The sequence below is a fragment of the Bos grunniens genome, chromosome 18 (genome assembly GCF_055505025.1).
Source record: "Bos grunniens cultivar Pamir isolate PY7600 chromosome 18, Bosgru_T2T1.0, whole genome shotgun sequence".
Lineage (NCBI taxonomy): Eukaryota > Metazoa > Chordata > Mammalia > Artiodactyla > Bovidae > Bos > Bos grunniens.
In genome coordinates this window covers 41120555-41132844 of record NC_141182.1, presented here as the reverse complement: position 1 = coordinate 41132844, position 12290 = coordinate 41120555, and the positions used below count along the sequence as shown (strand labels likewise).

General features: G+C 49.5%; 1 protein-coding gene across 8 annotated transcripts in view; it reads right to left on the bottom strand.

Annotated features, from left to right (window-relative positions):
* ZNF536 (zinc finger protein 536) overlaps positions 1–12290 on the bottom strand; it is a 449081-nt gene that overhangs the window by 240448 nt on the left and 196343 nt on the right. For all 8 annotated transcript variants that reach the window (XM_086349609.1, XM_086349607.1, XM_086349612.1 and 5 more), the window contains one exon: positions 7490–9661. In XM_086349609.1, coding sequence (XP_086205735.1) covers positions 7490–9659 — 2170 coding nt within the window. In that variant the 5' untranslated portion in view covers positions 9660–9661. The remainder of the gene's footprint in view (positions 1–7489; positions 9662–12290) is intronic.

Sequence of the window (12290 nt, the reverse complement as noted above, 5' to 3'; positions counted from 1 at the left end):
ATTTGGAGTTCTGCAGCCTGTTTTGAAGATGTGGATCAAGGAGAGGATGGCAGCAAATCTCTGTGCTTAGCTCAGCCCTGTCTGTCACAAGCCAAGCCCCCCAGTTCCCCATTCTGCCTCCCCAGCACATGTTAGAGGCACAGTATTCACCTCTTAGATTATATTAACAAGCTCCATTATTACAGAGTTGTCTCTGTAACTACCCAGGACTGTCCTGGCTGGCTCCACATGTTTGCACCCACAGCATACCAGGACTTAGGTGAAAACAGTAAGCAAAATGCAATACAAGATAAATAAATGGAAATACAGCTCCAGGAAATTGAGTGCACTCCTGACAAAGAACAGCTACACCAGATCTGGCTCAGAATTCAGTGGAGGGGCCCAGCAGAGTGAAAATCCACGTGCACAGCAAGGAAGACCTGCTTTAGCTACCCAGCTCTAGGGGACCCCCAAGCTCTGCTCAGGTGCCTCGCTGCTCAGGTTCTGCCCAAGAAAAAAGGCCCCAAAGTCTGCCCAAGACCTGCTCCCCTGAGCTCCTCTGCAAGGGCCCACAGCTTTCCGAGAAGGGGTTTCCAGATGGCGCCTGGCAGCAGCAGTGCCAAACTCCACAGCTTAAGTAAATGTTGCCGTCGCCCCGTCCTGCCAGGAAAAGGCAAGGGGGACCCACGGCTCTTCTCAGCTGCTGCGACGCTTGCTTCCTGGAGAGGACAGAGAGTCCCCACCACCTGCCCTGCACCCTGCTGGAGAGCCCCCTTTCCTCTGCGTTTGTGAGCTTCACTGCCCCTTTCTACACTCCAGCCCAGTCCACATGGGTCGGGGAGGAGCTGTCAGATGCCAACAGAGGAGAGGGAGGTGAGGAACCCAGAAGGGCAGCAAGCAGGCCCAAGGGTCGCAGATGGCAAAGGCTCCAGCCCAGTCATCACAAATTTGGGACGTTTGCACAAATCCAATCTCCTGATCTCTGCAGGTGTTTCTCCACCCCTACCATCAACGCTCCAAAACAGCCCGACAGTTATGGGAGTTAAGGCTCACTTCTCTTCCGGCCTCACATGCTCAGAACACTGCCAAATGCTCCCAGCACGGGTCTCTCCCAGGTCTCCCTCCACTCTCCATCTCAACATCCCAAATATCCCAGAGGCTTCCCCCAGAATCCAGGGAAATCCTGAGGGCCAGTGAAATAGGAGGTTTATTGAAGCCTGTACCTGTCTCCACCCTGGAGACATCAGGGCTACCTCCCAAAACCTCCTCCAGAGGAGGGCAGAGCCAGGCGCTGGCTGAGGTGGAAAGCGAGGAAGACTCCCTGCTTTACCCTCTCAGGAGTGCACGTCTCATAACAGGCACAAAGCTTCATGCCAATGAAGGGGTTCGAAGGCCCAAGAGCCGGGTGGAGAAGGGATCGGGTGAACAGGAGGACCCCAAGATGCTCCCCAGAGACAGTTCCCACTCTGTAGGAGCGGCTGCTGGCAGTGCTGACATGTTGGGCCTACGTTCCCAGGCCCCTGAGAAGGAATAGCAAGAGAGTGGGTGGGTGAAAGGCGGCTCCAGGCAGCTCATGACACATGCTTTGGGCCAACAAGCAGAGGCCACGCTGTGGCCATTTGCAAAGCAAACCTCTAATTCCAAGGTGGTGGCCAACCTGAGCGCGAACCTGCCATTCCAGCTAGCAGCAATCACGCACCTGATGCTTCACGCTCTGTTTTGAACACTGACTGCTTAATTCTTTGCCTCATTGTAACCTGTCCTTAGCTAATGTGTGTTTTTCTTATTACCATTAAATTTAGATTTAAATGAACGTTCGTTCCTTGTATTAACATGCATACAGAAGGAGCACACTACCGTGAACACATGGGGCTTCCTGAGTTCTCGGGCAGGAGCGCAGCATCCCTAAGAGCACAGGAGCGGGACACGAAGGTGGGCAGGGTGAGGCAGGGCAGCTAAAAACAGCAGGGCTCCAGTGATCCTGTGGTAGGAATCAACCCCGTGGACAGAAGACGGTGTCCCGGGAGTCTGGGAATCCTTGGGAACGAAGAGGAAAGAGGCTTTGCTTCTGGGATCTTGTGTCACACATCTTTTATATCACACTTCCTATTTGAAGACTTTTAGAGCCAGTATGATTTCTCTCTTTCTGAAATGCTAAGTGACAGCACCATCGGGCAGCCCTGTGGAAGTGGGATTTACAGCTCCACGCAAAGGGGTGAGAGAGGCAGCCGAGGCCCCAGAGTGGTACTGAGCGTTCCCAGGCTCAAGGCAATCAAAGGGCACAGAGTGATCAGAAGTTTATAAAAAGGAGCTGCTGTCAGGCATCCGGCCCCCTCACAGGAGACAGGCGAGGTGAACCAGCATCTGAGGGCTCCTGTTCCCAGCTCCAGCACCATGCCAAGTGGGCGGACCACCTCCAGTCCCAGCAGAAAGGCGGGAGAGCAGAGGGAGCCCACTAGACCCCTGACCTCTGCCCCATCAGACAGAAGTCTGGCCAGCCTACTACCCAGGCTGGGCCAGCTCCCGGGAGGCAGGGCCCACCAGCATCTGCCTGGGCATGGCTTCGGCACACACAGCCGAGCCTCCGTAAATCTCCACAAACACGGCGGCCGCCTGCACACTCTTCCACGTCGGGACGGAAAAGCTGCATATGGCGCTCAGTTTTAACAGCTGAGCTTTAAAAAAGTGCAGCTTTTCATCTCACTGAACCAGCTCCCAAATTAAAGGGTGGGGGAGGGAGAGAGAGGAGGCAGGAAAAGAGAGAAGCTGGAGTGGGCAGGGGGAGCCTTCCACACTAAATTTGATTTTATAAGGAATTTCAGACTAGTATCTGCTCCAAAGGTCCCTCTGGAAAATGAAATCACAGTCCCTGTTTGTCGTCCCCAAGTTTACTAATTTCATCCTTTAAAAAATAACTTTCTTTTTTCTGCTTTTAATAAAAATGAAGGAGTCTATCAATGAAGAAATCACTCACATGCCTTAGATTGGGTTAACAATTTTTAAGCAAATTTGTAAATGGGATTATTGTTTTCCAAAGTTCTGCTTAGCGAAGAGATTAGTGGCCACAATGCCCAGGGGGCATCCCCTGGTCCTTTTAATTCCCTGCCTGGAGGTGGAAGGTGCTGGGAGAGGAATGGGAGGGAGAAGCCTGATATAGGGCAGTTTTCCTGGAATCGCCTGGAAACTTTTACTTTCTGTTTCCTCTGCTGATAATGACTGTCTTCGCTCTGCAGCCAGCCCCCCTCTCCTCTCCCAGCCCCCTGTTGCTGCCTGCCATCCCCGAGCTCCAGTATAAAGTTTGGCTTTTGCAGCAGGAAGCAGCTGGGCCAAGCAACCAGCGAATGATAATGACCTCAGAAATCTGCTGTTCGCTCGGCAACAATAGGGTGCTCAGTCTACTGGAAAATTGTGTTCATCAGCTAACTCTGCTCAGTTACTAATTGACATTGCCAAATATTTTAAGAACAATTGGAATGCACAAGCAAAAAAAAAATTTTTTTTGAAGATCTTAATCCTCAGACTTAAATTTTTTTCTTTTTCTTTTTTTCCCTTCTTTCGAGTACCCAGATTTGTTTGTGTGGAGCAGTCAGTGGTTATCATGAATGGGGGCAGGGAGGAGGAGCCACATGAGAAAAAGAGGTGGAAAAGAAAGAAAATCTATCATATCACTATACACCCGATGTAAATGCAGGGGAGCCCTGGATAAAGGCCTTTGATGCTGTGGTCAATGGGCCAGCACAGGATGGAGACCCAGCATTTCAGGAATGCGGCTCGGGCAACAAAAGAAGAGCCCTCAAGGCTTCCAGCCCAGCTGATCAAATAATCCTTGTCCATCACAAAATATCATACCAGAAGTAGTAGGGGTTAACAGTATCTCCATCTTTGCATCTCTTCCTGCCTGGCTTTCCATTGATCACGTAACTTAGCCGACTTTATTTAATGAACAGAGGGTCAACGCATTCAATTACCCCTTTCCCACCATCAACACTTCAATTAGCCCCTCTCCAAAATTATGGGGAATGCAGAAGGTAACTGCCCTGTTGGATATAATGAACAGTACCGTTTCTTAGTACATTAAGTTTTAATTATTCTGAGCGTGATTTCCAAAGCAAAATCTGAAGAAACAGAACTTTGGTTGTCTTCTGACTCAGGATAAGGCTAGAATCGGAGCACAGCCTTAGATGAGATTTTAGGGAAAGATACAGAGATTAATGTCGTCGGAGAGTCTGCACGCGAGCCAGAAATGAGGGAGCATCAAAACACCCGCCCCGCTTTCTAAATGTCATAAAAGAGTAAAATGTTTAAGCCGCTGCTTTCCAAACAGTCTCCCTTTGCATTGTACACGGAGGCAGAGATGACATCTACTATGGTGTGAAATTAGTGGCAACACAAATCAACAACAACAACAAAAACAAAGGGGAAAGATGGGGAAGTGATCTGTGTGACTAGTTTTGTCCATTTTCTGTTAGAAAATATGACCTCTCAATTTGTCAAAGGTCCTAGTTTTCGCAGTTGATCTTAAGCTTGGTTCTCAGCAGTTTGGAGAGCCAAAGAACAAACACATTTTCTGGTTCACTGGAATCATTTTCACATGTTCACTGATTCAAACATTCTTTTGCTCACATAACAAACAGCTGCATCCCACATTAGCCTAGCTAGTGACAGTCGCCCATCTCGGCAATAACTGTTTGATTGCAAACTTGACCCCTTCTTCGTCTCGGTCTGAGCAAGACATTTTTAAACAGCCACTCCGTTCCAATCCTCCTTTGCAAAGAATTACATCTGATAACAAAGGACGTCTCTGCCACTCATTGTAAGCCTTCTTCTGGAGATCTGTTCTAAGAGGCTCTCTGTAAAAAGGTTTTTTATGATGAATTCAGAACTACTATCATGTTAAGAGCAGCGATTTATAAAGAAGAATTCATTGGTTAAGATCTGAAAAAATAGTTTCTCAGGCCCTACTGACCCAGTTTTCAACAAAAAAAAGAATCAAGTGATGCAAATTAAGTTTTGCGACATTGTTATGCAGTCTGAGAAATTTGTAAAACCGTGTTTTTGCAGTTATTTCTTAATAGAAGCCTTAATAAGTACTTCTTTCTTTACTTAAGGGCTTAAAGATTTTTTTCTCCCCTTCACCTTGCAGGTTTCTCTCTAACAGGTAATAATAAAATACCTATTGTGTCAAGATTTTTATTTAAATGCTTATTTTAATCGCGCTTTATACAAATCAGACTTGTTAGAAATAAGAGGGAAGACTAACCCGATTTGGTTAAGGGTCCTAATCCCAGGAAAACTTGAATGGCCCAGGCGTGCGACTGATTTAGGCTGCATATTGGTATGCCATCAATTTTCCTACTTAGTCAGAAAATTATGAAAGGGTCTAATTTGAATATGAAGAAAACAAAGAAGTCAACCAGAAATGAAAGAATCAGTATTCACAATTGTACGATACTTCAATGAGGGAAATAAAAGTGAGAAGATAACCACAACTCAAGTATAATTCTCCTTTGAGTCCCAAGCCCGGTTGGTTCTTTTAAGCAAAATGGACTTCTTTCAGCAGAGTATTTAGAGATTTGGAAACAACAGAGATAGGAATAGCATGAGGCTATCACTTGGCCAGAAGGTGAGAAAAACACGGTAAACACGTCATTAATAGAGCCGAACATTTGGTGTCGGAATATTCTGCTGAGACCTTTTCATTTCAGCGGGGCTGGGAAACGGATGAAAATCTGTCAGTGTTAACTCCACGTCACTCCAAAAAGTTAGGAAAGCCAGTTTGTGCTCCGCTTTCTGCCCCAGAAAGGTCCCCAAATCCAAAAACCGTGAGATGACACTCTCCAGGAGAGGGGACCTCCTCACAGGAGGCCAGAAGTAATCCGTCCTGACAATGGGACGCCTGGCACTTTGCTGCCTTCCTGCACAAAGATCCACCTCCGAGCGCTCGCCATCAGGCAGTGACACTGGAGAACCCTTGCCTTGCGAGTTCTGGGCGGTGGTCACTCCAGGCAACGTGGCCTGGCCCTCCGTGGTGCTGCAGTCCTCCTCAGACGCTTCCAGAGTGTCTCAGCAGAAGTGAATTGCAAACGAGGCTAGGACTCCAGGAGTACACAGTGTGTTTCATGGGTGTTTAAGCAGAGGCATTAAGTGCTATCGGAATCTCTGGAATGTGCAGTGCAGATTTATGTGTCTTAACAATTCTTTACTGGTTCGTAATAAGCCAGCGGACTCACACTTTATTTTAATACTAATTTTGTCCTAGAAGAAGGGAATACTGATGCATGACAAGAACAACACAACTAAGCTGGCATCTACTTAATAAGTGTAGCAGTGAATTGCCTCCGATACTGAAATATTTATCGAAACTGAGAAGGGAAAAAAAAGAAAAGGGGAAAAAAAAACCTTAAAAAATGACCCTCACCAGGGTGTTGCCACATCTTTAACAGTGGGCAATGCAGTGCCTTGAGGTGTCTCAAACTGTCTTTCATTTTCTAGACTTAATGGCTGATTGCAGAAATCAATGTTGCCATTAGTAACAGGGTATTTGTTATGGCATGATTTCCTCTGTTGTTAGGCTGCAGAATGATTACAGTATTAGTGAGATGCTTTCTTTATAAAGGGCTAGAGATATAACTTTCAATTTACTATCCATTAGTAAGGGGCTTTGGAAATATGGATGAAGGCAACAAGCTTACCTGCTGTTAGGTAGTGATTTTAATTTAGCTGTCTTAGGAGAGTGGGATTTTTTTTTCTTTTTTTTTTTCCCCCCTCAAACTGGGCCAGGAAGCTTCAGCATTTCACAGACATTTTGATGACAGATTTTCTGCTTTGCTATTTTAGACCCCAGAGCTGTATCGCCCGTGTAACACAGTACAATTTAAGACATGAAGTTGCGCATCTGTGTTGCAAACCTCTGTGCTTTTCCAAACCATCAGAGGAGAATGGTGTGGTTCTTCAGGTTATAGACACATGACAGGTGAAGCGAGCTGTACTTTTGGAAGGGGACTGGAGACAGGTTAGGTCTAAGAAGAGATAGTGAAAGGCCCAAATGAGACAATTATGGGCATACAGTTGAGGGGATAGATCGTGAAGGTCTGAACTTACACAATCACATCAATGGATGGAGCCAAACGGCAGCTCCTGGGTTCCTGAGGTGATGGCAGATGGGGGTCAGGGAACAAAATGGGGCCAGGCAATCTTAGGGGCAAGAAAGGCTATGCCCGCTGGCAAACATACCAACTGGCCATCTCTCCACCACATGGGAGAAGGACTGACTGACTTTCCTGGTGGCCAGGGCTCAAGGGAAGGTCACAGAGTTGAAATGACAGCCTTCTCTTAAGGCAGGGCCAACAGGCAAGGTCCACACAGCACCAGGACCACGCCACAGTGACCCCAGGGCTGACCCTGAAGGGCAGCAAGGCCCCCTCCCCACTGAGGCCAGCACAGAATCAGGCTCTGGGGTAGGGAGAGCCCTGGCTCCGGCCACTGTTCCCCATCTCCCCCAACAACCTACCTGAGGAGGACGGCGAGGAGGGGTGCGGGCTGTCCTCCTGGGCGCTCCCGGTCTGCGAGAGCCCGCCTCCGACCCCGCTCTCCTCGGTGACGTTGGAGGAGCCGGGCGTGGTGGAGCGGCTCACCGACTGGGACTCCTGGTCGCTGCCCGAGCCGCGCCGCTCGTCGGGGCCCCCGTGCAGCCCGTCCTCGTCACCCTTGCGGTCCCTCTTGTGCACGCGGGAGTGCACGACCACCTGGTGGTAGGTGCGGAACACTCGGCCGCAGTCCGGGCACTCGGTGGGCTTCTCCTTCAGGCTCCCGGGACCCTGCAGGTTATACTCGAGAGCCTGGTTGAGCCCGTGTGACAAAAAATCCCGACTGCCTTCTAAAGGGTCGAGCTTATTTGGCAGGTCTCTCTGATTGCCCACTTTAGTGCTGTGAACCAAATCAGCAGGCATTTTCTGCTTGGAGCCATCTGCTCCCACTAACACGTACTCCCGCTTCTCCTTATCAAACAGAACTCCGGCGTTTGCCAAAGTGTCTTCGTGGTTGCGCTGTAGCTGGTGCTCTTTAGACAAGAAGCCGTGTTCCATGGCCATGCCCCTGGCCATGAGCTGCCAAGCCTGGTAGCTGTTCACGGGGTCCATCTCGGCAGCCTTGGCCGCCGCCTGCAACCGCTCAATGCAGCTGGATTTCAGCGGTGGCACCAGGTTGAGGCATCCCAGGAGGGAGTGCTTGTCGCCCTCGGGGACACCGTGGGCCATGCTGGAGATGGGGGTCAGCAGCTTCCCCACCACCTCCTTCTCCTTCAGGGGCAGCTCGCCTTTGCCGTAGAGCTGGCTGGGCTCGCTCAGGCTGGCTTTGTCTGCGGCCATGAAGCCGCTCTGCAGGCAGGAAAGATACCTGGAGTACAGGTTGGCATGGGCCTCTTGGGACATGCCGCCCATGGGCACAGGCACCTCGGGGTCGCTGGGGGACTTGTTCTTCACGGACAGCTTGTTGAGGTGGACCTTCATGTGGTTCTTCAGGAACCAGGGCTCTTTAAAGCGCCGGCCGCAGATCTGGCAGCAGTGCTCGAAGGAGTCCTTGTGCTTCCGCATGTGGCCCTTCAGGAACCACGCCTGGCTGAACACCTGCCCGCACACCTCGCAGCGGAACTCGTTGGCCGATTGCTCCCCGCCGCCGTTGGGGCCCTGGCCCTGGGCCGACTCGGCCGTGATGTGGGCCTTCTCCACGTGGCTTATAAGCTCCTCCTCCTGAGAGGCGGCGAAGTCGCACAGCGTGCACTTGTAGGGTTTGTGCAAGATGCGGATGTGGCGGTCTAGCTCCTCCCGCTTCTTGAACTTGCCCTTGCAGAAGGTGCAGCGGAAGCCAGCGGCGGGGGCCACCGCATCCTCTTGCACGCTAGCCGGCTTGGGCGAGGGCACCGGGTTGGCCACGTCGGGCAGGCTGTGGTTGGTGGGCAGGGCCAGGTTGCACGCGGCCAGAGGGGCCTGCTGGGCGTGCGCCAGGGGCTTCAGGTCAGGCCGGGGCTGAAGCAGGCTGCTCTTCATCTGCTTGTCCCGCAAGATGGCCCTCTCCTCCAGCTCGTGCAGCAGGCGGTTCTCCTCGCGCACCCGCCCGCGCCCCTTCCCCAGATTGCCCAGCTTGTGGGTCCGCAGGTGGATCTTGAGGTTCCCTTTCTGTGCCGCCCGGTGGTCGCAGTACGGGCACTTGAAGGGCTTCTCGCCGGTGTGAGTGCGCATGTGCAAGGAGAGGATGCTATTGAAGCGGAAGCGCTTTCCGCACAGCGGGCACGGGTACTTTCGGTTTTTACGGGCGTCGTCCTCGATGTCGCTCATCTGGGACATGATGCCCAGGTTCTGACCGTTGAGGAACTGCTGCAGATCCACCCGCCCGTTGAGGCTGGTGTCCACGTCCCGGCCCAGCTGGTTGGCCAGGAGCGCCATCTGACTGCCCATGGGCTGGCCACTCATGGGCACGTGGGCCTTCTCGTCGAGAGGCGCGGGGGTCTTCTCCTCGGGGTTGGGCCGCGGATGTAGCTCGGGGAAAGCATGGCTGAGCTGGGAGGTGATCTGGTGCAACTTCTGACTCATGGCATACTGGCCGTTGAGGACGGGGCCGCTCAGATGGGGCTCTGCTTCCGGCGCCGCCGAGGACACTCCAAGGCACAGACTGGCTTCTTCCATCCCTGAAAATAAAGAAAGAGTTCAGATCTGTGCCAGGTACCGTGGCACAGTGAATCAACAGCATCAGCTGGTGGGGAATTTGCATTGCATGCCCTACCTACACATAATAATGCTAAGGAATTATAGTCAAAAACAATAATAAAAAAATGAATTATTAAATGCCAATTATGCAATATGGCATTGCTCCTCCAATTTGTTTTGGCGATAGATCGTCTTCCTTGTATTTTCTATTTACAGACTGCAATTATTCATTCACGTTTAAATTATTAATGTTTTACCACTTTCAACACCTAGTAACAAATCAGGGGTCTACATGTTAAACGTTTCCTCCTCTCCCCCCTTTAGCACCTGCACCTGTTGGTTCAGTTCAGAGTTTGTCAAGGAGCAGAATGGCTTTAACTGAAACACCAAACTGACTCACTTGGAACTTTTGTTTCTGGTTACTATATTCCATAGGTTCGCCAGTCGGAGATGAAAGAGATTATTTTATGATTTGGCAAAAAAAATTCAACCCAATGGCACGATATTTACTGGTACATAATAAAACAAGATAATGTTTTGGGAAAAAATAAAGTAAAGGACAGGCTTTAGAACAATAAAAGGGATTTTGCTTTAGTCAACAAAAAGTGCAGTAATATCTCATTAAGCTGATTAGTATGCTGCTTAGAAACAGTACTAGGTGCTGTAACACATGATTATAATCATAAAAATCCTTCAGTGTTTGCAAGGAAGCATTAACGAGGTATATTAAATTTTAAGGAGACTGCGAGTAGCGGCTTTGCAAACCTTAGAGATTAAGATTTAACCCTTCTGTTACGAAACACTGTTATTTTGTTATTTGGTAACCGTGCCCATCAAAAGAAGTATAAATTATCTCGTGATGGAATCATAGTGGATTGTTGAGACTGCTCAAATTTGGGTAGGGGGTAAAGACTTACACTGCAGAGTGGGCTTACCCTGTCCTTCAACTGGCAAGATATCTGCAGCAGAGACTTTGATTGGGCTTAAAGAGATCTTTTATAGAACTGGATAAAAACCAATTAAAATCCAGGGACGATGCCATAGGAAGTCTCAACCAAGTTTGAGTGTTTTTAATAACTTTCCCAATATACAGTAATGAGTACAAATTGTACCTGCAGTATGTGTTTTGCAGAAAATTAGAACTCAAAGCTGTTTGTTAAACACTAACACTCAAAGCAGGTCTGCATAATTGTCTTTAATAGTCCTCTCTGCCCCTCTCCAGCCTATGCAGAATTGCTAAAGCCAGATCATTCTGGGATGGGGCAGAAGGAATAATCCCCTCTATATCAGAGCATGTGGGGAGCTCAACTTTGAAAGGCAATGAATCCATGCCTGGGGTCCTTCTATTTCCAGATCTGTCTTCCACTTGAAGGAGTCCAAATTTGTTTCCTGCCACTGGAACAGTTAGTGCACATCCATCCCCTTTGTATCCCAATGTTTAGATGTGTTGGCCAGCCAGGTGGTTCAGGAGTACGGCTTAACCCCAGCCAGGACTGATTCCTGGGCCAAGCAGTTCCCCAGGGGAACGTGTGGGGACAGAGCTCAACTGTGGAGGAAGCACATTCAGCCCTGGTGGGGTCGGCTGCCTACTGGGCTTCCAGCCAGGCAGACTGTGTGTGGATGGAGGTTCTCCAACAGGAGACCTGACTTCCTTGGCAAGAGGACAGAGGCTGTGAGTCTGTCTTGCAAGAGAGGAGAAGAAAAAGACATGATGTTTATTTCCAGGAGGGAGAGAAACTGCAACCATGGTGCAGAGTTAACTATCCATGAACAACTACACACACTCATACACACAGACAAGCACATGGTCACTTGGAGTAAAAGAATGCTTTCAATTTGTCTCTGGTGGCAGTCTGTATTCAAAAAATAAAATAAAAAGAAGAAAGGAAGGAAGAAAGAAAGAAAGAAAAAAGCTCATTTTGGAGCCTGGTCAGAAAGGAGTAATTTCTCATGGAGATTCTCGCATTCATTCAGTAGACTTGCTGAGTTTCCACCATGTGCCAGGCCCTGTCCTTGGCACTGAAGATGCACTAGTGGATAAGACTGGCCAGCCCCAGCATTCACGGCACCCGCTGACCAGCAAGGAGGAGCAGGCCCAGTGTGAGAAGTTGCTGGAGCGGGACTGGGGCCGAGAAGGGCCCTGTCTAGAGCCATTTTACCACCTTTAAGCCCCATCCAGCTGCTCTGGCTCCTCTCCTGAGCAAACACGGATCATAACCCCAAAGCCACTTGGGAGTGCTCAAAATTCCACCCAACAGCTCTGGGGAAGTTTGGAAAGTCCGAAGCCAACACGGATGGCCCACTGCCAAAAGCTGCCCAGTTGGCCTGCTCAGAAGACATGAATCCAGGAAGATGGGCTATTTTCAGGTTACTGCTGCTGAGCTGACGCCAGTTAAGCAGGAGGGAGAGGAGGCTGAATGTGCAATACAGCAAGACTGCACATCAGGTTGGGTGAGCAGCATCAAGTTGAAGACCACATCCCCCACCCCCAGTCATGCTGTACACATAACAGCTCAACTTGCCAAATAATGAACTTGAGGAGTTTTCAAGTTAGGTTTGAATATGGAATTATTTTATTATGCTCAATTATTTTTTCCCCCACAGTCAACA